General features: G+C 36.1%; 1 protein-coding gene across 7 annotated transcripts in view; it reads left to right on the forward strand.

Moving 5' to 3' along the window:
- The window catches only part of OSBPL6 (oxysterol binding protein like 6), an 85,184-nt gene that overhangs the window by 51,003 nt on the left and 10,094 nt on the right, over nt 1-24,087 (forward strand). For 3 of the 7 annotated variants that reach the window (XM_021552443.3, XM_021552440.2, XM_021552441.3), the window contains exons 3-15: nt 1,899-1,994; nt 4,807-4,929; nt 5,789-5,842; nt 6,509-6,622; nt 6,740-6,904; nt 7,403-7,535; nt 7,948-8,051; nt 8,889-8,981; nt 13,744-13,818; nt 18,001-18,166; nt 19,127-19,257; nt 21,279-21,386; nt 23,736-23,873. In XM_021552443.3, coding sequence (XP_021408118.1) covers nt 1,899-1,994; nt 4,807-4,929; nt 5,789-5,842; nt 6,509-6,622; nt 6,740-6,904; nt 7,403-7,535; nt 7,948-8,051; nt 8,889-8,981; nt 13,744-13,818; nt 18,001-18,166; nt 19,127-19,257; nt 21,279-21,386; nt 23,736-23,873 — 1,500 coding nt within the window. The remainder of the gene's footprint in view (nt 1-1,898; nt 1,995-4,806; nt 4,930-5,788; nt 5,843-6,508; nt 6,623-6,739; nt 6,905-7,402; nt 7,536-7,947; nt 8,052-8,888; nt 8,982-13,743; nt 13,819-18,000; nt 18,167-19,126; nt 19,258-21,278; nt 21,387-23,735; nt 23,874-24,087) is intronic. The other 4 variants (XM_021552445.2, XM_021552444.2, XM_021552447.2 and 1 more) reach the window with 4 other exon arrangements.

The raw sequence follows: 24,087 nt of genomic DNA on the forward strand, positions 1-24,087 counted from the left end.
GCTGTTGGGCTACTCCTCTCTAAATATTGTGCAAAATAAAATTGCAGTTACGTAACAACAAACTGCACCAGCTGCTACATATGAGACCTTCAGAACATCTGTGTTGGGCATTGCTCCATCTCGGGATGGATGCATTCCTGCCTGTCAGACAAAACTGGCAAGAAAGTTGAGAATCATCTTGATTATGTTAATCAAGAGACATTTTAACCTGCCTTGGAGGAACAGATTTAGGTTCTTTTGTATATTGTTAAAATGTCATACTGTGTACATAAGTAGCATTTCCTTTTTTTTGGTGAGAAAGCTTACCATTGTCATTAGGAACTTTGTGGTTCTCAGCTCAAATTAGTTTATTAAATTATTTGATATGTAACATAGGCACTTGTGCTACATATATATACTTTTTTTCCATCATCTGACTAGTAAAATACACTGGACTAAATAAGTAGGTTGAACTTCCTTTGAAAAAGCAGAAGTTTTTAAAGCATAAATGACAAAGCGTTTTGCTGGCTGGCCTTGGAGTAACATAATACTGTTGCATTTCCACATTCTTCACTGTAAAACTTAATTAAAAGTAGCTGAAAATAAATGCTGATTATTGTTGCATGGTGGTAGGGATGCTTATTAATCTCCACTGAAAACAGAGGCACTCCCCACATTTTCCTATTCTCATTCACAGTTGCAACTTGAAAGAGAACAATGAAGGTCTGTGTGTTGCTCTGCAGCAAGACTGTGTCTGTGTTACATATATGCATGTAAATGAATACCTGTGTTTATTTTCATTTAGTTTGGTTATGGTCCTTTATGTACTTAATAATTTATATAAACAAAAATATTTACACTGCCATTCATATGTACTTCTATATTTCCTGATTGTTTCTGCTGCTGCTGGTACCTGGGTAATCTCTTCAGTCAATGTAAGGAAGCTTAATTGTGAACAAAACTTAATTGGCATTTTCAGCTAAGAAAAGCATATGCTTCTCAGAGGGTAATTGCCATTGCAAGTTTGTCATTGTGCCGTGTGTCCTGGAAATGAAGCAGTTTTATTTTATGCCAGAGATACTAATGACATGTTGTGGTAGAATTCTTACCAAATAGTAGGATGAGATGTAGCAAAATTTCACCAGAGAATGAAATGCAGATGGTAATGGTAATTTTCTCTTTTATCAAAAATGCTTTTTCTTTTATAAAATAGGAGTTTTTGAAAAATGGAAATATGTGTTTCCATTTTCTGGAAAATGGAGAGACAATTTTAGATATACCTTAAGAATAGCAGTCTTTTCAGGGCTAGTTGTGGCATATATTTCATTTTTATTACACTGCTTTGAAGATGCAAAATTTTATAGTATTGTCATATGTAAAAACAGCTGCAATGGTTTAGGATCACAGTGTTCCATGAACATTCACCAGCAGCCCAAGTTGAGACACAGTAATTAATTTTTTAATACCTGTAATTTAAAAGCATTTGTGTAGTGTGTTACTTTTTCTCAGATGAGAAGCCAATAACAAAATGCTAAGGTGTGATAATGAATATTTTCAAGGCAGTAATATTTTATGTGAAGTTATGAAGTGAATGTAGGGCAGTGCTGACTGCAGAGTATGTGCATTCAGTGTCTTGTATATTAACAGAAAACGTGATAGATCTGGTTAGGAGCGCTTTGAATCTCTTTAGAGGTAAGAACTGCATTATTTGTCTTTCCTGGCTTTTTTTTTTTTTTTTTTTTTTTTTTAGTTCACCATCATTTCTAGGTTAAACAAGAGTAATTAATTAAAAACCCAGTAATAAAGAAAGAGAAGTATATTGCCTTATTGCCTTTGAAGGCAAACCATTTATGCATTTAAGTCAGGGGTGGTTGGTATTTTGTCTGTTTTGATCCATGATATTGTCTTTATTTTTTTAGAGTGTTCATATTTTGGAGCGAAAGGCTTCCTCAGGAAGCACAGACCCTTCTTTAAGTAAGCAGTTCCTTGACAGTGATCATCTCTCACTATCCAAGGTAAGCAAAAGCCTGGCATGGAGTCTGGGCAGTGAGTTTCCCTCTAGAGTTATTACAAAGTAGTTTGACTAGTATTTTAGGAGCAGTGTTTTGTATGGTTCTACCATTAAGTATATTGTGAGTCTGCCCTGGAGCTTTTTGTTCTATAATTGAGGAGTAAGAAGAGCCAGTTATCTTTAGTAGATGTTATATTAACAAAATTAGGGATTGGTTTGGGACTTTTTTTTCATGTGGATGGCACCAGGAACAAATTTTCCTTTCTCAGAAAATGGGACTATAAGGGACTTGTGGGATCCCTCCAACTCAGGATATTGCATGATTCTATGAATTTGAGCTTTCCAGTTCAATCCTCTTATTAAGGTAGAGCAAATCATATCCAAATCTGAAATTGTTGCCAATAAATATTAGTTTAAAAAATATGTCCTAGTAACATCCCTTGTGCGTAGTTTGAAATTTAAAAGCTTTTGCTGAGATTTTCTTTCCTGAGACAGAGTAAAAGATGACAGGGGTGACATCACCCTTGTAAAAAGTGAAGCCTTGTCAACTTCTTTCTGTGTAAATTGCTCACTTTTGGTATAAGTGATTCCAAACAAGTCTAATTCCACATAAATAAAGCTTCATTTTAAGATACTTCAGATGCAAAAATAAGGGTGCAAAAGAAGAGGTGAGGGTGCTGCAATGGAATATTTGGCGGAAAATAAAAATCTGAAATTAAATATCTGTAAGTTTTGAAACAGACCTGGTAAAACAGTTTTGAAAGGAAACATTCTGTTCATCCAGGGAAAATTAAATGGTTTATTCGTTTTTATTTGGAAAATAAATATTTTGCAGTCAAAACTTGAGAAAGCAGTTGGTAGTGGCTCCCTTAATCCCCGAACAAGGGGCATGTGTGCAGAGCCAGGGACTGAAAGCTGTGATTGTGTTCCCCCAGTCATGCTGCTTTGAACAGGGCTGTTTCTCATGGAATACCTATGGAATCACTGAAGTCCTAAAATACTGCTGCTGTGCTTGAGAACTGGCCCTGGAGGAGGATTCTTCAAGTGTATCACTTTCACTCTGTTTTTTCCCCATTTTTGTCTCTCCTTCATACTGGCCTTTGTATTGGGCATATCTCAACACCCCAAAACTGTGGGGTGAGGCACAGTTAGGACTGTTAGGAGGGTTTTAAGAACAGCTTGTGGCACTGATGCAGCAGGAGACAAGTATCCTCACTGCACTGAATAATTGCTCATTTTATCCCTCTGTATCTGGTCTTTTGTTTAAATGAATAGCTGTATGAGATTGTGTAGTTTCTAGCTGAGAATTAATCAATACTGATGTTATCTAGTAGATAAAAGACTTATGCCTGCAGCTGATCATCTAAAAGAGAAATCAATATGGTGAAGAATCAGTTGGCAGAGATGCAGAGACTCTCTGCTGGTGTATGACTTAGAGTTTAATTTGTCCCCATCAAGTGCCAAGTACTTCCATGTAGGGAGAAAATAATACCTCTATAGAATGGAAACAGAACATTGAAGCAAAACATGGGGAAGTAAAACAAAGCTGCATATTGAGTAGGGGATTTACAGACAATAAGATAATTATTTCATGGTTATTCAGGGGAAACTAAGCTGAATAAAGAGTTCTATTATAAATTACGGCAGTATTTATTATTTGGGATAGAGTTTTTCACCCTTCTCAAAATACCAAGACCTTATTTAAAATTTAGTTTTAAAATTTGCTGTTACTTTTGCAACTATATTTTCATAATAGTAATGTTGATGTTATCAGGGCTGTGTAGTTTATTTGGAGGTGCTGTGAAAGACTGACAGCACATGGCTCTGAACAGTTTTGTTGGAAATATGGAGACAATTTTTTTCCCTTTAAATGTTTAATGCAATATGACCTCCTTCCTCTCTTGTTAACTTTTCATAACATTGCTTGGAGTTATGACAGATCAGCTGAGAAGATGCAAGTTTACAGCTTTGTAGGGTATAATTAGTAAAACATAGTCTGAGGAATCTGGCAGTAAGAGATTTTTAAACTGGTGCAGATTTTTTTTTAATTACAGTAGTAGCAAGAGGATAGAAATACACTCTAAGAGAAAATATGACTCCATCTTTTCCTCTTTAAAAATATTGTTCTTTACCTGTTCACTGTGTTACGTTGTAAATCTGTCTTGAGCTGCACCAGTCACCACACAAAACAAGTGATATGTACCAGAAATATGCTTTAATTGGCTCCATGAAAGGCCACAACTGGTTGTATCTTGAATGATACTCTTCCTCTGTTTTTCCCTAGAGAGAAAATTAGTTAGCTTTCCTATAAATTTCTCATAATACAGTGAAAATGAATGCAGGGAAAAGAAATATTTTTGCACATTTCTGAAGGCTCAATTAACAGGTGAAACTGTCATAAAATGCCTTTGAAGATTATCACTAGCTACGCTCAAAATCAACAATAAAGTAGAATCTGCTAGTTTTTCTGATTTGGAGGAAAAACTAGGGCATTCAGAAACAATGTGGCTTGTACTTTCAAGATCAGAAAATTTAAATTTCTTTATAATTAAGAAATATCACGAAGAGCACTCTTACTCTACATCTTACCTGGTAAGGGTTAGACATTTGAAAATGTTTGCATTTAGTAGTTTTAAATGAGATACAGCTAGACATAATATAGTAACCATATAGTTTGGTACCTCAATAGATTGATTTAAAAGCCTGACTCCTCCTCTTTGTCTTGCATTGAAGAATTTGTGCCACTCCTAAATGCAATTTTTTACCATGTGTGTGCAAAATTAATTAATCAATGTGTCTTCATGCTTTTTCATCAGGAACCTGACAGCTGGGAAATCATAGAGGGTCTGAAAATAGGCCAGACCAATGTCCAGAAGCCAGACAAACATGAAGGTTTCATGCTGAAGAAGAGAAAATGGCCACTAAAAGGTTGGCACAAGGTAAATGTCACATAAACCAGCCAGAATGTTATTACCTTATTTTATGAGCTGGGATTTTTTTTTGTCTAGACAATATTAGGATGTCAAATAAATGCCCATGATTTTAGTGTATAACTATTTCTTCCACCTCTGTATGGAATTAATTTGCAGACACAGTTTATGGCTTTCAAATCACAGTCCCTGCTGCCTAAGGTTGTATTCAAAATCCAGAGGGAATTTGCAAATTAAATTGATCTGACCCTCCAAAAAATCAATTAATGAGGTATTTAAGAATTTATGGAATAAACCACTGCTCCCACACTTTTAAAATACATTATATTAATGTGTTGCTATTTGGCGAAGTGTCTGTTTTGGTATGGAACTAATTTATAGGAGAGCAAGGGAAGTCCAACTTTCACAGTTCTGTAAAGGCAATCACTACTGATGATCTAGATGAATTTAAAAACATGTGGCTACTTGTGTAGATAATTTTTAATGTGATTAAGAACTTCACATTTTAGCATCCCCCTCTACTCTGCCTTACATTTCACCTTGGGAACTATGCTGAATATAGGTTTTCAAACTTTGGGTTTGTTAATAAGTCACTAAAAAACTTCACAAGAACATGAATATCATGTTCTTACGAAGTTTTTTAGTGACCATACCTATGGAAAAAAAACCCCAAAATGTTCTTGTTGTTTTGACATCTTATTCAAGAAGTTATATCTCCAAATGTTCTGTTTTCAGCTGGGGTAGATAAAAGCACTATTTTCCTGCCCTGTGTTACAGGGTAATCTTTATCCAGATGAATTGTACACAGTTTAAATTGCATCTGCTCATTAAGAAAGAATGTTTTTGGATTTTTTTCTTATAATTTCAGAGGTTTTTTGTCCTGGATAATGGAATGTTGAAATATTCAAAGTCACCAATTGATGTAAGTAGAGCTGAAGACTTTAAAGCTTCTAATGAAGTGCAGCCTGCTCATACTCATTCTAGGCATATTTATGAAAGTACACACATGAAAGTTGTTGATGGATTTAAAAATAAATAATGTATGATTTTGGTTATGTCTTCCAAGAATTCTACCTTTTTTATTTCCATGGAAATACAACTTAAATTACTAAAGGTAGTTTCTTGAATAAAGCTGCTTGGGAGATTAACCTGACCATGTATTTTTCTTTTCTAATTTTTATGTCAGCCAGAGCTGATTATTCTGAGACATGTGGATAGGACAAAGAATTGATACCAATTATTTATATTTTATATCAATAACTACCAATTCATAGAAGTAGGGTGTCAAATACTTTCTAATTTTCTCTGCTTCTCACTTACCTGTACCTGTGCACTGGTGTGAATAACTTAACACACCTAAATTTTGGAGTTGGCATTGTACCAGCATTTCTTGTGAGATACTTTTGTCTGACTATAAATATAATAAGTGGTTAAATGGTTAATCTGAGTGCAGCTTTATTTTTTAATGTGGCTTTATGCTATAATGTTATAAAATGGGAAACCATTTCAGTACTAGATAGTATTCTGTAAAATATATAGAAAAAGTGCATGATACTTCTAAATTTTTACCCTGATGATTTTATTTTAGATACAGAAAGGAAAGGTCCATGGGAGCATTGATGTTGGTTTATCAGTCATGTCTATAAAAAAAAAGGCTCGTAGAATAGATCTTGACACAGAAGAACATATCTATCACCTAAAGGTAAAAAGTAAAACTACATACTGTTTTTTCATACTCTGTAGAAACAAATAGAATTGTAAAAGATTGTGCAGAAAAGTAGTATCTTGGCTGCTTTCTTGATAGTAAATTTTTCTCCAGGTGAAATCCCAGGATTCATTTGATGCATGGGTTTCAAAGTTACGGCACCACCGGCTGTACCGTCAGAATGAGATCGTGAGATCTCCCAGGGACGCCAGCTTCCACATATTCCCCTCAGCATCTACTACAGAGTCTTCACCAGCTGCCAATGTGTCAGATGGAAAGGTGTGCAGCGTTCCTTGGTTGAAAACTCATGGCTGACTTGTGGGCAGTTTCAGTGGGCTTTTCTTCTAATGCCAAAAGGACAGGATGGCCAGTGAAAAGCTGTGAGGGTGTGCAGCTGAAATCAGCTGAAATGCTGTCTAATTTAGCCTTACTTCATTAGAATGGGCTGCTGTAGAGATCTTGCAAAGTATTCACCACCCATACAGTTTGCACTAGCCTTTGCCACCAGGTATAAATCTGTCTCTCTGCTGATTATGTTCTTCCTCTTAAACAACGGCTTTCCTAACTGGTACCTAGCACAGTCCACTGGTGAGGTTCCTGATTTGATTCTCCAACATGCTATTCTGAAAAATCTGTGTCTTCAGGAACTATGGAGACAAATTATAAATTTCACTGAAAACACAATGAATAATTTAGTTTCTATCCTGAAGTAATATAGTCATTACCCTGACAAAGCAACACAGCCACAGTAAATGTAAGCATTTTATTGTGCTTTAGGTGCAACAGAATAACTTCCCCTGGCAGCCTCCTATACCTTGCAGTAACAGCCTTCCCGTCACCTGTACTACTGGTCAGAGTAAAGTAGCAGCCTGGTTGCAGGACTCTGAAGAGATGGACAGATGTGCAGAAGGTTAGACTTTATCTTTTCATGCCTTGTTCTTTCAGCAAAACCTCTTGTTGATATAAGAGAGTCCTGTAAGTGGTTTACATCTTTACATAAACACGTAGTAGCTCTTCAGATAATTGGAAACTTAGTGGGAGCTTTGCTGTCTATATGTTGATTTTAAAATTTATTGTAATAATCTGTGCTATTTTGATGGATGTCATTATTCAAATATGATCACTTCTCGAAGTCCAGAGTTGTTGCTGACTCCTATAGAAATAACAAGTGTTCAACAAAAGAGAACTTTTACTTGGATGCCTTACTACACGGGGTTTGAACACTTAACTTTTGTCATGCAATTAAATGCAAGCAATCGACACTATGGCAATAAAAAGTCTGAATTGAAGCACTTAATGTATTTTTATTTTATATCTCTTAGATCTTGCTCATTGTCAGTCTAACCTTGTGGAACTCAGTAAACTTCTTCAAAATTTAGAAATACTACAGAGGACTCAGTCAGCACCAAATTTCACAGACATGCAGGTAAATATGCTTGAAGATAAATCATTACACTGAAATATTCTTTTTGTTAAGGGAAATATAGAGGTGTTATCTATTAACTCAGAATATTTATCTGAAATAATAATGAACCTTGGATGAAATGCTTATATGTCTATTTTAATCTTGTGTAATACTGTTTCTGTTTCATGTGTCAACAAGTAATTAAGATGTATTCAATATTTGAGTTAAATAGAACAAATCAAATAATTAAGTAATTTAAGCAAAACAAAACTGAGGACTGTTACAATAGAACACATGTATAAATTGAAGTTATATTTGAGGAGTTTTTGTTGTGTTAAGATAATATTTTAAGTTTTTTAAGGATTGGAGACCCAAAGACCCTCAAAGATGAAGTTGCATGTTCTAGAAAAGGGGGCATAGTACAAAGGTCCCAAGTTTTGGACTGTTTCCCAGTTCAGGGTGAGTTTTCCTCTTACCAGAAAGCAACAGCAGATCCTAAATCATAAATACTGTCTTGCATTTTCACTGAATCTTCTTGTCTGTACAAATGTCTGAGTAGTACCACAACAGAAATCCATGAGGATTTCAAGATCATGTCCTAAATATTGTGCACCCCTGAAAGCAAGGATACCAGTAGTTTTGCTAAAGCAGCTAACTGTACCACGTGTTTATGAAAGTGTATGGATAGCTGCAGCTGATCACTGCTCCAACTTTGGGCCCCAGTAGCAGCATTCTTCTCCTTATATTCTAATTTGTACTTGTCTAATGCTACAATTCTTTACTAACTTGCTGTATTGTCTGTGTTGCTTGTGTCAACTTAATAGCACTTTGTCGCTTTTAACTATTTGTGTAATGTAGGCTAACTGTGTAGATATTTCAAAGAAAGACAAGCGGGTCACGAGACGATGGAGAACAAAAAGTGTCAGCAAAGATGCAAAAATTCAACTTCAGGTACTGAATGCACTATGTTTTACTTTTCACTGTACTTTGAGATTTCATTCTAAGCATGAAATGATAAATTAGCTGAAAGTAGGAACAGTGTGCTGTCTTTCATGTTTCTGATGAAGTAAATTAAGTCTCAGTTTGTTTTTCAAAACCTAGAGAAGATAGTGAGAAAAGTACTGATTTTATTTTCATTCATATGAAAATATTGCCATCTAGGGAAAGGAGTGGGATCTGAATATTAGTCAGTTAAGGTATTCAAAACTCAATATACACACACCATATGGGGATACTGCTATTCCATACCAAAGTTGCAAAGAAAGGCAACTTCCTTCAAGTGAACAAGTGACATCAAGTTAAAAGCAGAATGAAATATAAACACATTAGTATTCTTTATCAAGACCTATACTTAGAATATAACCAATTATAAGTACTTTCACAAGCATCCTGTTATGTAAAAGGCTAATATGGGAACAAATAAAATGACCAAGAAATAAATTATGTGAAGGAAGAATTTACTCCATCCTTTCCGAGAACTGAAAGCACAGAAATAAGCATAATGTGCATATATTGCTGCCTTGTGTTTTGTTGGAAGCAGTTGTGTATTCTGAGGTTTGATCTAAAACCTGATCTTTTTTATAATTAAGCAACTGATAATGAGGACTGTTCAACTGGCTTTGGGAGCCAACAATCACCACTGTGATGTCTGCTATTGAGTAAATAAATGTCAGCAACTTTTAATCCATTCAAATAGCTTGAAATTAGTACAAACTTTGAAGCTTTTAATATGTCCCCAATAGGCACATTAAGGAGTTTTCATTTAAGATCAATAATCTTAAGGAAGGAAGAGGTGATAGTTGCATCAGCTTTCTCATTGCAGTACTTGTAGTTTATTTTTCTTTTTACCTATTATACTTTGATAATCACAATAGGTAGAACAACGAGGTATCTGTTTGGATTAAAAAGGAATTTTTGTGTATGATGTCATGTCATGCAACTGAATGGTCACAGTTTTTCCTTGGTGCTGAATAACAGGGAAATTAAAATATCAGTAAAATGCATGCAAGTACTTAATGCCTATGAAGAGTCAGTCACTTCTGCATGTTCTTCTTTCATGCCACAGTAACCTCAGAGAAGTCCTATCCACAAAAATTGTGAAAGCAGTCAATGTATTACGATTTATGATTGGTCATAGTGAATAATGAGCTGTTCCCATGTTACCTACACCTTGCTGAAGTAACACCGGCCTGGGCTTCCATCAAAACTGCAGTTTGTGGTTTGTGGCAGGGGTGTGCCTCAGCTCCTGAAAATTTCAAATAGGGTTGCAGGTTCCCCTGAGAGAGTTTGAGTGCATGGCATTGCTCTACATGGGTCTGTCACTTCTGGATTGATAATGAACTCTGCCTAACTTGGGTCAGAATTAATTACTGCCAGAGTTCTTGCTGCAAATATAAAGCTTATTTTGTTATAACAAAGTATTAAGTTATTGTTGTCTGATCTATAAATTAATTTGCAGTACAACAGAAACAATAAAATTGTTCTAAATTATATGGAAGACAAAGAATACTTGATGGCTACTCCATTATCTTGCCTAGTTTGATGGACTCAGTTTATTCTTCCAAGGGCTGTCCTGTCTCCTCAGTGCTAGAGCTGTGGTCTGTAGGAAGATGGCCTCACTGACTTATTGTGTTATTCTTAATTTCCTTAGGTTGCCACTAAAATGTGGATGTCCTCTGATGCCTACAAACCCTTTAAGCTATTTCCCATTTTGTTCTTCTATTAGAAATGCCTTCTACTTCATTGGTCTTCCTTATTGCTCATTTTTTGAAGACTGCTTCAAGTCTTTCTGATTTGTTTATCAGGATATCCCCTAATGAGAATCATTTTGTCTGATTTGTGATCATTGTCTTAATGGTGCTTACACATAGATTGCTATTGAATGGTCGACATTTGGTACCAGTAAGATTTCTGTTGTACTATTACTTTCCTCATACCTTCCTACATCTCATTAGTTTTACGGAATAATGCTAGTATTAACAAACTAACTTTCAGCTAATTTCACTGTTAATTCCATTTGGAGTACTTGCACTTATTTTTGCCATCATTGAAGTACTTTTCATTTGGAGTACTTTCACCTATTTTTCAGAATGAACAGTTTTTAACTACATCAAAGACATTCTGATAGTACAATGTTGAGAGCATCCTTCTGGGGAGCGTAAAATTAGGGAGCTTTATATAAAGATGTGTGCTTTGTGAGTGATGGGGAGTGAGGGTATGATTTCTGCTGGCTCAGTATCCTCCGTGTATGAGGCAAGGAGGGAATTCTTCCATCCAGGTTTTGTATTGTACTTGTTAACATCCTTTTGTTAATGAGATAGCTTTTGTTGGATTCCTGCTAACACATTCTTGCAGTATGAATGCCAGGTGCATAATGTATTTAAAACATACTTTTTCTTGTAAGTAAAGCTGCTTGATTTGTTTCCTAGACATTAATAATTACCACTTAAATATGCCAGTATTGTGTGCAGTTGACTTTGCTCACACAGCTAATCCCTGTAACTTGAGTGGGGTTACCCCTGTATTAAAACTGAGTATAGCATGTGTCTATACATTTGCTGGTTTGGGTGTTTACTATTGCTAAATTGTTTAGAATTAACAGCTGAATTTACAGGCCTTTACTCAAGAGTAATACATTAATTACTTCTCTTCAGAGAGATTGCTTTTATGAAGGAGGTTAATTTTGTTTTTAAAAAGCCTATTTAAAATCTTGTGAAAATGGTCTGTAACAGCAGGTTAGTTGACCTGTATTAATTCATTTTACAAATTATACTTTTGTACAAGAACTGAGTAGTGGGTTTTGTTTTGTTGGGGTTTTTTTGGGAGGTTTTTTTGTTTGCCTTTTTTAAAAATATTCTTTATTTCCCTTTGGGTAAAAGGTTATGTTATCATTCTCATGACAGCTTCAAAGGGAGAAAAAAAATTACTGCAAAACACTAAAGAGCCATGATATTTTGGTTTCCCACAAAATCTCAAAGTTCTAAAGTTCCAAGACTTCACAGGGGGAATAGTTGAATAGAGAGCTGTGTATTAGGGAGTAATCTGAAAGATCATCTTGCTTTACTGAGGCTTTTAGCTCAGAACTGAAACCAGATCCAGACTAGTTATTACTTTTCCCCTTAAGTAAGTATTTTTATGGTAACTCAGATTATCACCTCACTTTCTATTGTGTTGAGGAGAGTGTGTGGTTCTGAAAAGCTCACTATTCCCATTTTAATAATGCATACCTGCATTCATAATCTTGTATACATATAAATTTGTGCATATCTCTCTCTGTACATAGGTTGTCCCTATTATTTAAATAAGAATATTCTTCCATGCTCTTATTCACAGAATGGACATATTTTTTTGGAGCACAAAGAGCTTTACATTATGCATATGATCTGTTCTCTGTTTTAACAGAATTTGTTCTCAGTATTTCAGAGGTTATGCACACGTCATTTTAATATGAGAATTCTATAAAATATTATAAAGTATCCACAGGTTTTTTACTGTGATCATTAGGCAATCCTTCCAGCTGTCAGTGGCACTGCCACTAATATCAGCCAGAGGGTGAAGTGTTTGGCCATTCTCCACTGTTGCAACCCTACTGGGAATGTTACAGAAGCAAGACAGTTCAGCTAATAATTAAAATACAATATCCTGTTTTTCAGTATGGTCTCCATTTGTCCAATCTACACATTGTTATTTGTATGATGATCAGGCTTCTTGCAGAAATAAAGATCTAAAAATGCTGTAGTGGCTATAGGTAAATAAATATGTAAATGAGTTAAGAATTGTTTTCTAAAAGCAGAAACATGTATTTCATAGTTTTCCAAAATCTTAAAATGACTTCAAAATAATGGCATTTTGATTAAAGATTAAATAGAATGACTTTATGACAGGTATGGAGCTCCTCTGTATTAGAAAGTTACTTGCTTGACTTTAGTGTACAGTGAAAAAATTTCTTGCAAGTAAAATAAATGTAAAATTAAGCAGGATGAGGCCAGAAGTTAGACATGAAGAAAAGGAAGCAGTCATTGAAATACTTAGTTTTTATTTGTGCTTCTTTATCTGAGTTTTTGCCTTGGTCTGGAAGCCAAGCCTTCAATTATGTGGACAAGCAGGTGGAACTCAAAAAAGTGATATGTGGAGAAAATTATTCAATAGGCTCAAGGATAAATGTGGAAATGCCAGAGCTCTGTACAGGAATATTTACTTAAGAAAACTCACCAGATAACATACACACTGAAAAATATTACCATTGAGCCACATACATCTTCAGTGACCACAGTTTATGCACTTCCACTATTGCAAAGTGATCTCTTTCAGAATTCATCTTCTAGATGGTCAAATGACTCCAGAAGGAGTTTGATTTTTTTGTTTTATTTTCTGGCATGCTGTAGCATCCTTTTTGTTCTCTTATTCCATTATTGCCTTATTACTCTGAATGGCAATGCTAGTCGATTTGTTTTTTCTAGCATTAGTGAGTGCACTGCAGTCCAACTCATCTGGAGATAAATTTAGTGAAGGATCCAGCTTTTTATGTCTCTGGCATGCACAGCTGAAAACACATGATATGTCCTCAACGTGTGTAGGCCATAAGAGTAAACAAAATGGAAACCCACTTAAAGACTCTCCCTCTCCCTTTTCTGATCACCTTTCATCTTCCTGTGTCCCATCACCCCTTCCCTTCTCTTTTTCTACTTCCTTCTTTTCTTGCATTCACTGTCAGGAAGGGCCGGCACCGAAGGGCCAGTTCAGCACAACACGACGCCGGCAGAGACTGGCAGCTGCAGTGGCTACAACAGTGAGTGGATTTAAAAATCAAGGGATAGCTCTAAGGATGGGAAGCTGTGTAACTTGATTGTGTAATAAATAAGCTTATGAAAATGTTTCTTGCACTTTTTGGAGGTGTCTATGCTACCCCCTTTCAGCTGAGTTCCTTAGAAGTGGTCAGACCCAACACAAATGTGCTCCATTAATGTGGGTCTGAGCTTGTGTACATGGTACATGTCCCTCCTCCTTATGTAAGTGCAAGTGACAGACTCAGGCCCTGCACACAGAAAATCTTGGATGGACTATACAGAATAGAAAATAAAAGATGTTGTGACCGTTATAGCAAGACAATAGAACTAAGGAGATTTGTTACAAATAACCATGAAATTATAAAATTTCCTGATATTTCTATAAGTAGCATAAGGTTAGCCTTTTCATTTGAGGCACCTTCTGTTTATGTTCCATAATCCCAAAAAGTCATATTACTACCTCAGTGTCTGTATGTAGTTTTGCTAATTCTCTAAGTCTTTGTCAGAAAATAGAGAGCTATGAAATCAGCACCAGGGCTGGGAATTAGTTGTGGGAAGTCCTGTTTGTGAAATTGAATTGCCATCAAGAGGATATCTTCAGCTGCTGCTTTATCAAGAAAGTACTCATAAGGAAGGAAGGCCCAATATAGACATTTGTACTAATCCATCAACAGATAAGTACAACAGCTAGATAGGGAAGACTGTTCAGCCAAAGACTGAAGTGAGCTTTAATGCAAACTCCTTATCTATCCCAAGCAGCAAATGTCTTCACCAGGCTGAGATGTTCCAGGGTCTGCTGTTCAGGCCAAAGCTAAAATCCCCTAGATCTGACATAGTTTCTGGTTAAGCCTAACTATCTTGAGCTTCTGCTACTTGAACCACAAACTCAGTTATTGCTATGTTCTTTTAAAACATACGAGACATATCATTGTTTCTCCAGCTTTGAAATTAACTCATCTAAATTTATTCCTCTGTAATCAGCTGATGCTGAACTCGTGCTCTGTAATTGATTGCCGTGTCGGTCTGCCTGCCTAGCCCAGACACCTGCCTGATTCCCAGTTTACAGGGCTGAGCAGTGTTGGTGGGTGGCTCTAACCAGAAGGCTCAGCAGCAGTTGAACAGCTTTGGCAAGGGCTGTACTCCTTACCTAGGGAGTGCTTCAGGAGACAAATGCAGCTGGACTGGGGTTGGGAGGCACTAAGGACAGGGAATTGCTGAGATGTTACCTGCAGCTCAAGTGAGGACCTGTTAAGGGATGTTCTGGAGGACCTGGAGAAAATGCAGGAGGAAGGAAAGCTAGAGGCACCAAAATGACTCTGTGGCTGTTGCAGTGTTCCTGGCCATGGTCTGTTCTTCCTGGCTGATGCACAAAATGGTTGTTTCTCTCAGACAGGGAAGCTGTACACACAGACTGAGGGATACAGAATTCTATCAGCTAAATGTACAGCAGAAAGAGGTTTGCCTTACAACCCACTCAGCCAGGAACATTCTGTTCCTACGTGAACACGTAATTCTGAGGAAGGTGATGGATGAGTGGGTACAACACCTCTGGTGTAAAGCAGGAAGTTGGAACAAGGTTCATCTGAGGTTGTGGCTAGAAGTGTCTGTGTGGGGAAAACTAGAGGGATGGATCAAGAAGCTAAATATTTTTTCGAAAACCTTCAAAACAGCAACAATAAAAAACAATGAAAAGGAGAATGGGTAGTAAAGTCGGGATCAAGCCACCATTAATACAGAGAGAAAGCACAGACATGTAAGGAAAAAAGGGGAAGATAATTATATTGGCAGTGTTTCCTGGACTGTTCCCTATTCAAGAGAATGAAAATGGCTGTTTGATGTGGGTTATTTTTCATCTGTTACGGAAAGTAGCTTGGAAACTTTTCTAAAAGAGTTCACGTCAATCAACAGTTCAGTATTTCTTCAATTTAAAGCTGTCAGCAAGGCTACTTGTCTCTGTCATGTGAATGTATATTTCTTGCAAGTAGTGTGACATATTTGTAGAACACATAAATTGCATTTTTAGGGCTTAATTGAAAATAGTATTTTTTTTCAATAAACATAATTGCAGAAACCTTTCTTTTTAGCCTGGCCATCTGAGGTTTGAGGCAGAATGGTGAATCTAAAGCAGATCTCTTCAGCTTGATTCATCAGAGAATGACTAAAGAGCCCCCCCTGCATGTGTGGGCAGCCTGCCTACTGCTCTGCCAGTCCCTGTGGGTCTGGGGAACCTGCCCCATCACCACAGACATGTGGGGCTGGGGGGGACTCTCCCTCAAGCTCTGACTTTATAGCTGGTGTCAGTTTCTTTCCTGCCTTTGGATGGTCTGGAGGGTTGGGTATGTTCTCCATACACACAGGTACAGTGTAGATACCTACTTTGCCCTTATGCAGCCACCTTGAACAGTTGAAGCTTTGTGATGCTCCCAGCCAGAAAGTTCTGGAAACCTGCTCTCCCATTTAAGAAAGGGAAAGGTGAAAAGTAATTTGAAATGAACCTACGTTTAGCCACAGTAGTCCATTAACCTAATGTTATGCTGGGGTCTTGAGACAGGCAACCTGGTAATTGTGAAGAAGATAAAGGGTTAAATACCCAGTATGAATAGAAGGAATTTATTCTACATCTTCTGTTAACAAATTCTTCTTGATATGTGGCTAAAATGAGGTCAAATAAAAAAAATATGTACTTTGTTGATATAGCTGGAAATCAAAATAAATGAGAGCAGGAATAAAGCTTTTATGAGATAGGTGCCATAGATCTACTATTGAATGCACTACATGTATCTGGAAACAAAGAAAGAACAGCATGGAAAACATATTTCACAGAGTACACTCATGAGTGGAATGATTAATAGATCCAACAGGATTTTGAGGGTTTAATTGGATAATCAGAACCTAAAACTAAAATGTGTATTGATGTCAGTTTTTACAGAAAGGAATTCATAAAACTGTTTCAAATAACAATGTACCAAGTTCAGCCACTGATGACAGTGGTTCTAGAACTCATCTGTTGATAATAACTTTTAGTAATATGACTTTTTATATTATCTTCTGCTCTTTATCATGCCTTGGAAGAGACATTTTATATTTTGGCCCCATTTTTCGTATTTGAATGATTACATTGGGCTGCAGTGTGAAAATGCTTGATTTATGCATTTGATCAATCTAATGAAATTAAATAGATTTAATGTACTAAACAGTGCTTGATACAATAAACTGTGGTTAATAGTTAAGTGACAAAATGTAGTTCTGCATGCCTTTCTGTTGCATTTACAGTTGAAAATTTTGTTCTTGGCCTGATTTTCATATAGATGCATGTAAATTATAACATTGAAGTAAAATACAAAACACTCTTGCACACGCATCACTTATATAGCAGTAGTAGCCATAGAGTGCATGTAGCATACAGGTAACTTCTCAGTACATGATTCATGTATATATAACTTAGAAAATCTTGCATTTACATTTTTTTTATTGCTGTACCTGAAAAGTAGAGGGAAAAGCAAAGTAGAAAGATAAGAAATTAAATTATTTGCTTGATCTTACTAAACTGTATCTCTCTGCATTTATTTGTGGTCTATGTATTTTAAATGAAAATCAGGTGGAGTTTTGATTTTAATGCGTTGTTGTTATTGTTTATTTGTTTAGTTAAAAAGATAATAGAAAGACTGTATGCTTCTTCCATCTTTATAATTGCCAGTACAGTGAGTTTCAACTGCAGATTTATGAGTAGTTTTGAAAAACTTCAGTGATATATCTGATAATATTATATCCTATTTCTAGATCTGTGGAGGAATTTTCATACTTCAAATGTTGGTATTGCAACAACAGACTCATCTACAATTACTCTCAAATGTCCAAATATAAAGGAGCATGTTTCATGGTTCAGTTTTCCAGTAATCTTCTAAGCATTAGGAAATCATCCTTTTTTTGTAAATGTTAGAATTTAAATACTCCATCATTAGCTGTTAGTTGTTAGACCTTCTTTTTTATATTTCAGTGAAAAAATTAAAGAGAAGTCTGCATCAGCTGTGTTGCGATTTAGGAGAGTAAGAAGTTACATGTTCACTCTTGCTATATTCTTCACATTGTGAACTAAGTCTTTTCAGAAGAAATTTTTGTTTTGCATCAACAGGTCAAAAGTTTGGTTACACCTTTTGCAGCAATTCTTCTGTTTCTTGCTGTAGGTCCCTTTCAGTGCTACGATGTCACCCGTTCGATTGCATTCATCCAACCCCAACCTTTGTGCAGACATTGAGTTTCAGGCTCCCCCCAGCCATGTGACAGACCCTCTGGAGTGCTCTACTGAGTACATGAAGCTTCAAGAAGAATTCTGCTTGATGGCACAAAAAGGTAGCTGGAGACGCCCAGCCTTTTTCTGTAATGTGCTTCTCTGTTGTGTTTCTTTATTGGCCTCACTTAGTTATGGCCAGGGTTTTCATCTGTGTTGGGCGATACTGTATAAGAGTTTTTAGCTGTTCAGGTGGCTTACACAAAGGCAGTATATATTATCTTTCTTATATTTTCCATGCATGTAGTAAATGTAGAGATAGGCGAACTCTGAAATTGTTTTTGAAGTCTTCTGAACTGCTTTCTCGGTTCTGTAAATAAGTGACTGATTTTGCAAACATCTTTTGTCCTCAACAAAATGCATTATTTCTCCCCAAAGATTATTCAGAATGTAACTGCTGCACATAATCCTGTGAATTCATTTTTGTACAATGTTTTCTGTGTCAATGGAATCAGTGGAAAAAGAGCTTATTACAGGAATGTACTTTTGAATTGCAGTTTTATTGCCAGTAAGTGAATGGTCCTACAAACTGAAAAATACCATTTTAAAAAGGTTTTCTTATCAGTTTGCTGTTCTATAACAAGCATAGAAAAAATGTGAGACTGACATCTTAAAAAATTCAAAACCTGTTTAAAGACCAAGTAATCCTCTTTATTAGTACAATATTAGTTCAGTCTAGCAGAACTGATGTTTCTGTTACTCTGAAAAGTACAAATAAAAACCAGAAAGAAAATAACACGTATTGGACACAGTTTTTCCAAATATCCACCTTTCCATGTATTCAGCACCAAGAATATGCTCAGATGAGATACGTGTGAGCATACAGCACATTGCAATCGCAAGCTGTAAGTGTTGGTACTTAATTTGGCATGGATTACTTGAAGTTCAGGCCCTTGTTTCAAATGTCCATTACTGTGGGATGGAAGTCTCACTCTGTGTCTGTATTGCTGAAGTATTGTGAGATGTCGATGTGATTTCTGTAGCCAAGAAAATACCTGTTTTGTTTTTTTCTTTTTGCTTAGTGCATTCTCTTTTGAAGTCTGCCTTCAACAGCATAGCTATAGAGAAGGAGAAGCTTAAACGGATTGTTTCAGAGCAGGATCTTACAGGCCACAATGCTCAAATAGCTCACCTCAGACAGTCCCTCTCTCAGGTATGTTTTTGATTTGATTTCAAGCGCATCTGTCTTGCCCAGTGCAGTATGTTTTTTTGTATTTTGGCCATTTCCTTTCACCTCAAAGAAGCCAAGAAAAAGCCAAATTCTCAGCCAGAATTATGGCATATTCTGTTATGATGTAAATCTAGCCCCACTGCATGTGGAGGTGAAGGATATCATTTGTTGAAGCATATATATGTTATGGTTTTCCAAAGTAAAGGAAAAGGATCAAATGTTTTTATACAAATGCTAAATGTCTTTCTTGGAGCTGTCCCAGCACAGCCAAGGGAATATTTTTGTTTTTGTAATTAATTTTTTAATTTTGACCATATGTTGTCAGGTTTGTTTTATATGTCCGTGTCTCTAAATGCAAAAGGAATCCTGGGTTGCAATATAGTTTTTGGTAAATTGGATTTCCAGATACAGACCTGTAACTCTCCGGCATTTCTCCCAATTAAACTAAAGGAAAAAAAATATAATTTGCTTTAGTGGGGGAGAAGAAATTAGCAACAATAAATCCTCAGGTTGCTAAATAACTCAATTTTTCAAAATTCATTGTCAAGGAAGCATAAAAGCATTTTATGGATTGGTGTGGAGGACTACATCTGCAAGAAATATGAGCAGATGTTTAAAGACAAACCTTTTTATAGATGCAGATGCATAGCCTGTTATGCAGATTGTTTTCTGTGCATTGTGATAAAAATGGGTTAGGAGCATAACTGGTTATTGACACAAATTTATCTAAAACCTGTGGATATTTATTAGCAACTTGCATGAAATAGGGAATCATGTTTTCTTCTTGGTTCTGGCCTCCAACGTTAGTTTAAAAGTCACTGTCACACATTAGTTCACAATCTCAGTGGAGAGGAAGTGGAAAATTGACTGTGACTAGGTTTGTCCAGTCTCATGACCAGGTTTGAGCTGTTGAAGAAGCTACTGTCAGGCTGCTGTTGGTCATTACCTTCCCTCTCAGAGGGATGCCAACTAGGAGCGTGCCCAGACCATTTCAGAACAAAGCAAAACTGGGTAATTTAAGCTGTTCAGTGGCGGTTTAAGCTTACCCATTTTCCTTTGGTCTTTCTTTGTTTTAGTACATTTGTGCAATCTATTCCTCAATCTGCACAAGGGAGAGACAGAAGAAGGGTCTTACTCCATTGTAACAATCCTTTGCTACTGAAACAAAATGTCTCTCTGTTCTTCTTTTCTATAATCCTCAGTGCTGGGGATATATCAAGGCTAAATCAGCCATGTTCTAGATATGTAGCATATTACAGTTCTGGATTTCGGAATCTTGTACACTAGTCTTTCCAAGCAACAGATAATACATTATATATGCACCCACATTTATAATCAAGGTTGGACTTTAAAATAGAATAATCAGCAGATGCCAGACACCAGTGTTATTCTGTTGGTATTTGTGATACTGTAGTGGATCACTAGCTTGAAATAAGTACAAAGGCAAACCGATAAAATTGATCTAGATGGGTAGACAATGATACTGGCAATTATGTTGGTTTTACTGGAAAGAAGCAATTTCTGTTTGCAGCCTCTGCGTGCTGATAACCTTGACTCAGAAGAAGCTGTATACTTGTAAACCAACAATTGCTTCTTTGGACATTTTGTGGGTAGTTCCCATTTATTGTTCTGCAGTTTCACTCTTTGTTGCTGCATTCACTCCCCATTTCCATAATGTACATAACCCACCAGTACACCTGCCAAGGAGCTCTCTGAAAAACTGAGGTAGAATGCCAGTGTTACATTGTGGGAGAACATCTATCCCCCTGTCTCCTGAAAAACAGTGAAGACAGTGTAACCAAAGATGAAGTAATGTTAGAGAGGATCTCAAAATAGGTATGTCCCTATAAATGAAAGAAAGGAGGTTCTGTGATTTTTTTTTTAGGAAATTGCTGGAAAGAAGCTTTTTTTCTTATTATTATTTTTATTTTTTCTTCTTCTTTTTATTTTTTTTTATTGTTTACATTTTAATTTTAAATGAAATTTAAAATTTTTATTTTAAGGCTCTCAACCAGAATGCTGAACTAAGAAGTCGCTTGAACAGAATACATTCAGAATCTGTTATTTGTGATCAGGTTGTCAGTGTAAATATTATCCCTAGTCCTGATGAGGTAAGACTTTGGCCTTTAATGGATTTAGAATACAAACAAACCTTGCTAATTCTCACTAAATAGCTGAAACACACGTAGAAATTTATTGAATTTTTCAGATTGGCAAATATTAAGTCATAGAAAAAGTAAGGTTATATTTTCTTATCTACAATAAAACTTCAGTCTTTTGTTTTTCATATGTCAGAAATGAAAGAACTGAGCTTGGTCTCTTTACTGGAACAGAGAAGGACTCCAATTTTGGAATATTAATTGTTGGCTGTGGGAATTAGTGAGGTTTTACTACATTTGAATGTATTACACAGTAGCTAACCAATTCTGTACCTTAGTTTCTTGCCAAATCAACAGAACAATTAATAATTTAATGACCTGATTCTGCAAGTGTGTAAAGGGCCTCATGTTTAGAATCTTAAGTGGTATTGTTAAAATCAAAAGGTTCAGTCCATGAACCAAGCACTGCACTAATATTTTTTGCAACATTTAGTTTTTCTTGTTTTGCTTTCCTTAGTCAACAGATTAACAAACATTTGTATTTATACCAGTGAGCTTCTCTCGTGACTAATCTGAATTTGTGAACTATAATGTATTACAATTAGTATGGTCACTTTGGCAACCATTCTGCTTGCATTTTACAAAAATGTTTTTGATTTGTCATTTCCACTATTTTTTTCTATGCATATGCCATTTCAATTAACATAGTCTTGTCTCCTAGATATTTCTGGCAACAAACAAAAAAGGTAAAATTTTTTTGTTTATTTGCTTTCTGAAAATGTCTAAACAATTTTTCCAAAAATCAAACTTGCTGGAGGCTAGCAACAGAACATAGAAGTGAAGTGGTGCCACAGCACAGCAAACTACAGTGGAGTTCTGGGCATGACCTTCTCTTCTGTTCTGTAATTTTTGTTGGTTAGCTGTTCCTTTTTCATTTGTTCATCATTGTCTTGGTAGAATTAAGCCTGACTGAAGAAATTTTTTAAAGTTTCCAGATCTCTCATTCAGTTATCTTAACTTGTTTTATATATATGTCTATAGTCTTGTAGCACATAGATAAAGCCTGTGTGAGGGTCTTTTTCAGGTAGGAGCATGTAGGAGCATGTGTATTTTTCCAAGTTCCTCTAGTTTATGTGAAACCTCAAAATTTTGGTCACTTCCTGTAATGATTATGGTAAAATGAACCTCTGTTTTCATTATAAACAAACACCAAGCATCACAATCCATCTACAGTTTTATCAGACCTAGTGAAAAAAAAAAGGGTTTTGACCTCTTGGCTTGTTTATGCTTTTTGGGGATGTTTTGTTAGTACTTTTTGAGGTAACTGTATAGAATAATTCTACAGAATTAAGATGTCAACAAAACCATATGCAGGAGTTCTGGAATGAGATTATAACGGGGATTGTGTTGCAATCTGAAGAGTTAACCATGTTTAAAAGGGCTTCAGTAGTTTCATCTGTATTATCTCCCAGGAACAACATGCTGTATGAATTAAGGGATTAAGTCCAAGATCTATTTCCCTCCACAGCAACAGATCCTGTGGTAAAATGGTACAGGGAGAGCATCGTAATTTTTTCTTAATGTGATAGCCTGCAGGGTAACACTGATCTGGTGTTCCACCCATCACTAGCAGGAAGAGGAGGGTCTATTTCACTGTTTTAGCCTGTTGCACTACTGACATCGACATAGCACAGTTTTGAATCCTTGACTTTGCTGTTACATTTCTTTATAATAAACTGTAGAGAGTTAATTTCTTTTAGTAGTATTGGGTCAGTGTTAATGGCATAATGCAAATGAGATTTGGAGTATAAACATAGAATAGAAGCCCATAAAATACATATTATAGCTATCTTCCTAAATATTCAAGCATTTCAATCATTGTTACTAAACTGGTTTGCAAGGTCATTTATTTGGAAAGTAACTTATGGCTCCCAGACCTTATAAATCTTTATAATTAAATTTTAGTTGTATCAAAAGTAGCTCCCAGTGACATAATTTGTTATTACCAGAGGTGATTTAATCTGAAATTCATGGTTGAACATGTCTGACACAACCCAGCTATTGTCCACAAAATCAATCCTCTGCATAGAGAACTAGATCTGCAGTTTCATGCTGCTAAATCTTGGCAGTAGATGCTGGGCAGGCCTCAAAAGAAGACATGTATCTCACTGTTCAAAATGCACTTTATTTTGTCATCCTCAGTGTCATCTGTTAGGTACACACAAAGTCCTACTAAAATGCTGTCTTTATGCTCTGTGCTTGTATTTATCATAGAAATCTTATTCAGGTGATTTACCCCTTCTACGTGTATTTCTTTAATATTAGAAATAATACTTTTACTTTTCTGTGCTTTATTTACAGACGGGTGAACAAATTCACGTCAGTTTGCCACTGTCTCAGCAAGTTTCTAATGAAAGCAGGCTCTCTATGTCTGAATCTGTTTCCGAGTTCTTTGACGCACAGGAAGTGCTTCTGTCCGCCAGCTCATCAGAAAACGAGGTAGGCTGTGACAGCATGCTGCAGGACAGAGTTAGTGAATTTTTTTTATTTTTAGTAATGCTACTTAGAATAAAAAGGTATCAAAATTGGTAAAGTGTAGATAAACAAACCTGAGATCACATAAAGAGGTGCAGGAGTTCCCTGAAGTGTAAAACTGACTTGCAAGTTAGTTGTGTGAGTAACGTACATTCAGTACATGTCCCTTCCAGGCGAT

This window comes from Lonchura striata, chromosome 8, assembly GCF_046129695.1.
Source record: "Lonchura striata isolate bLonStr1 chromosome 8, bLonStr1.mat, whole genome shotgun sequence".
NCBI classification, from domain to species: Eukaryota; Metazoa; Chordata; class Aves; order Passeriformes; family Estrildidae; genus Lonchura; species Lonchura striata.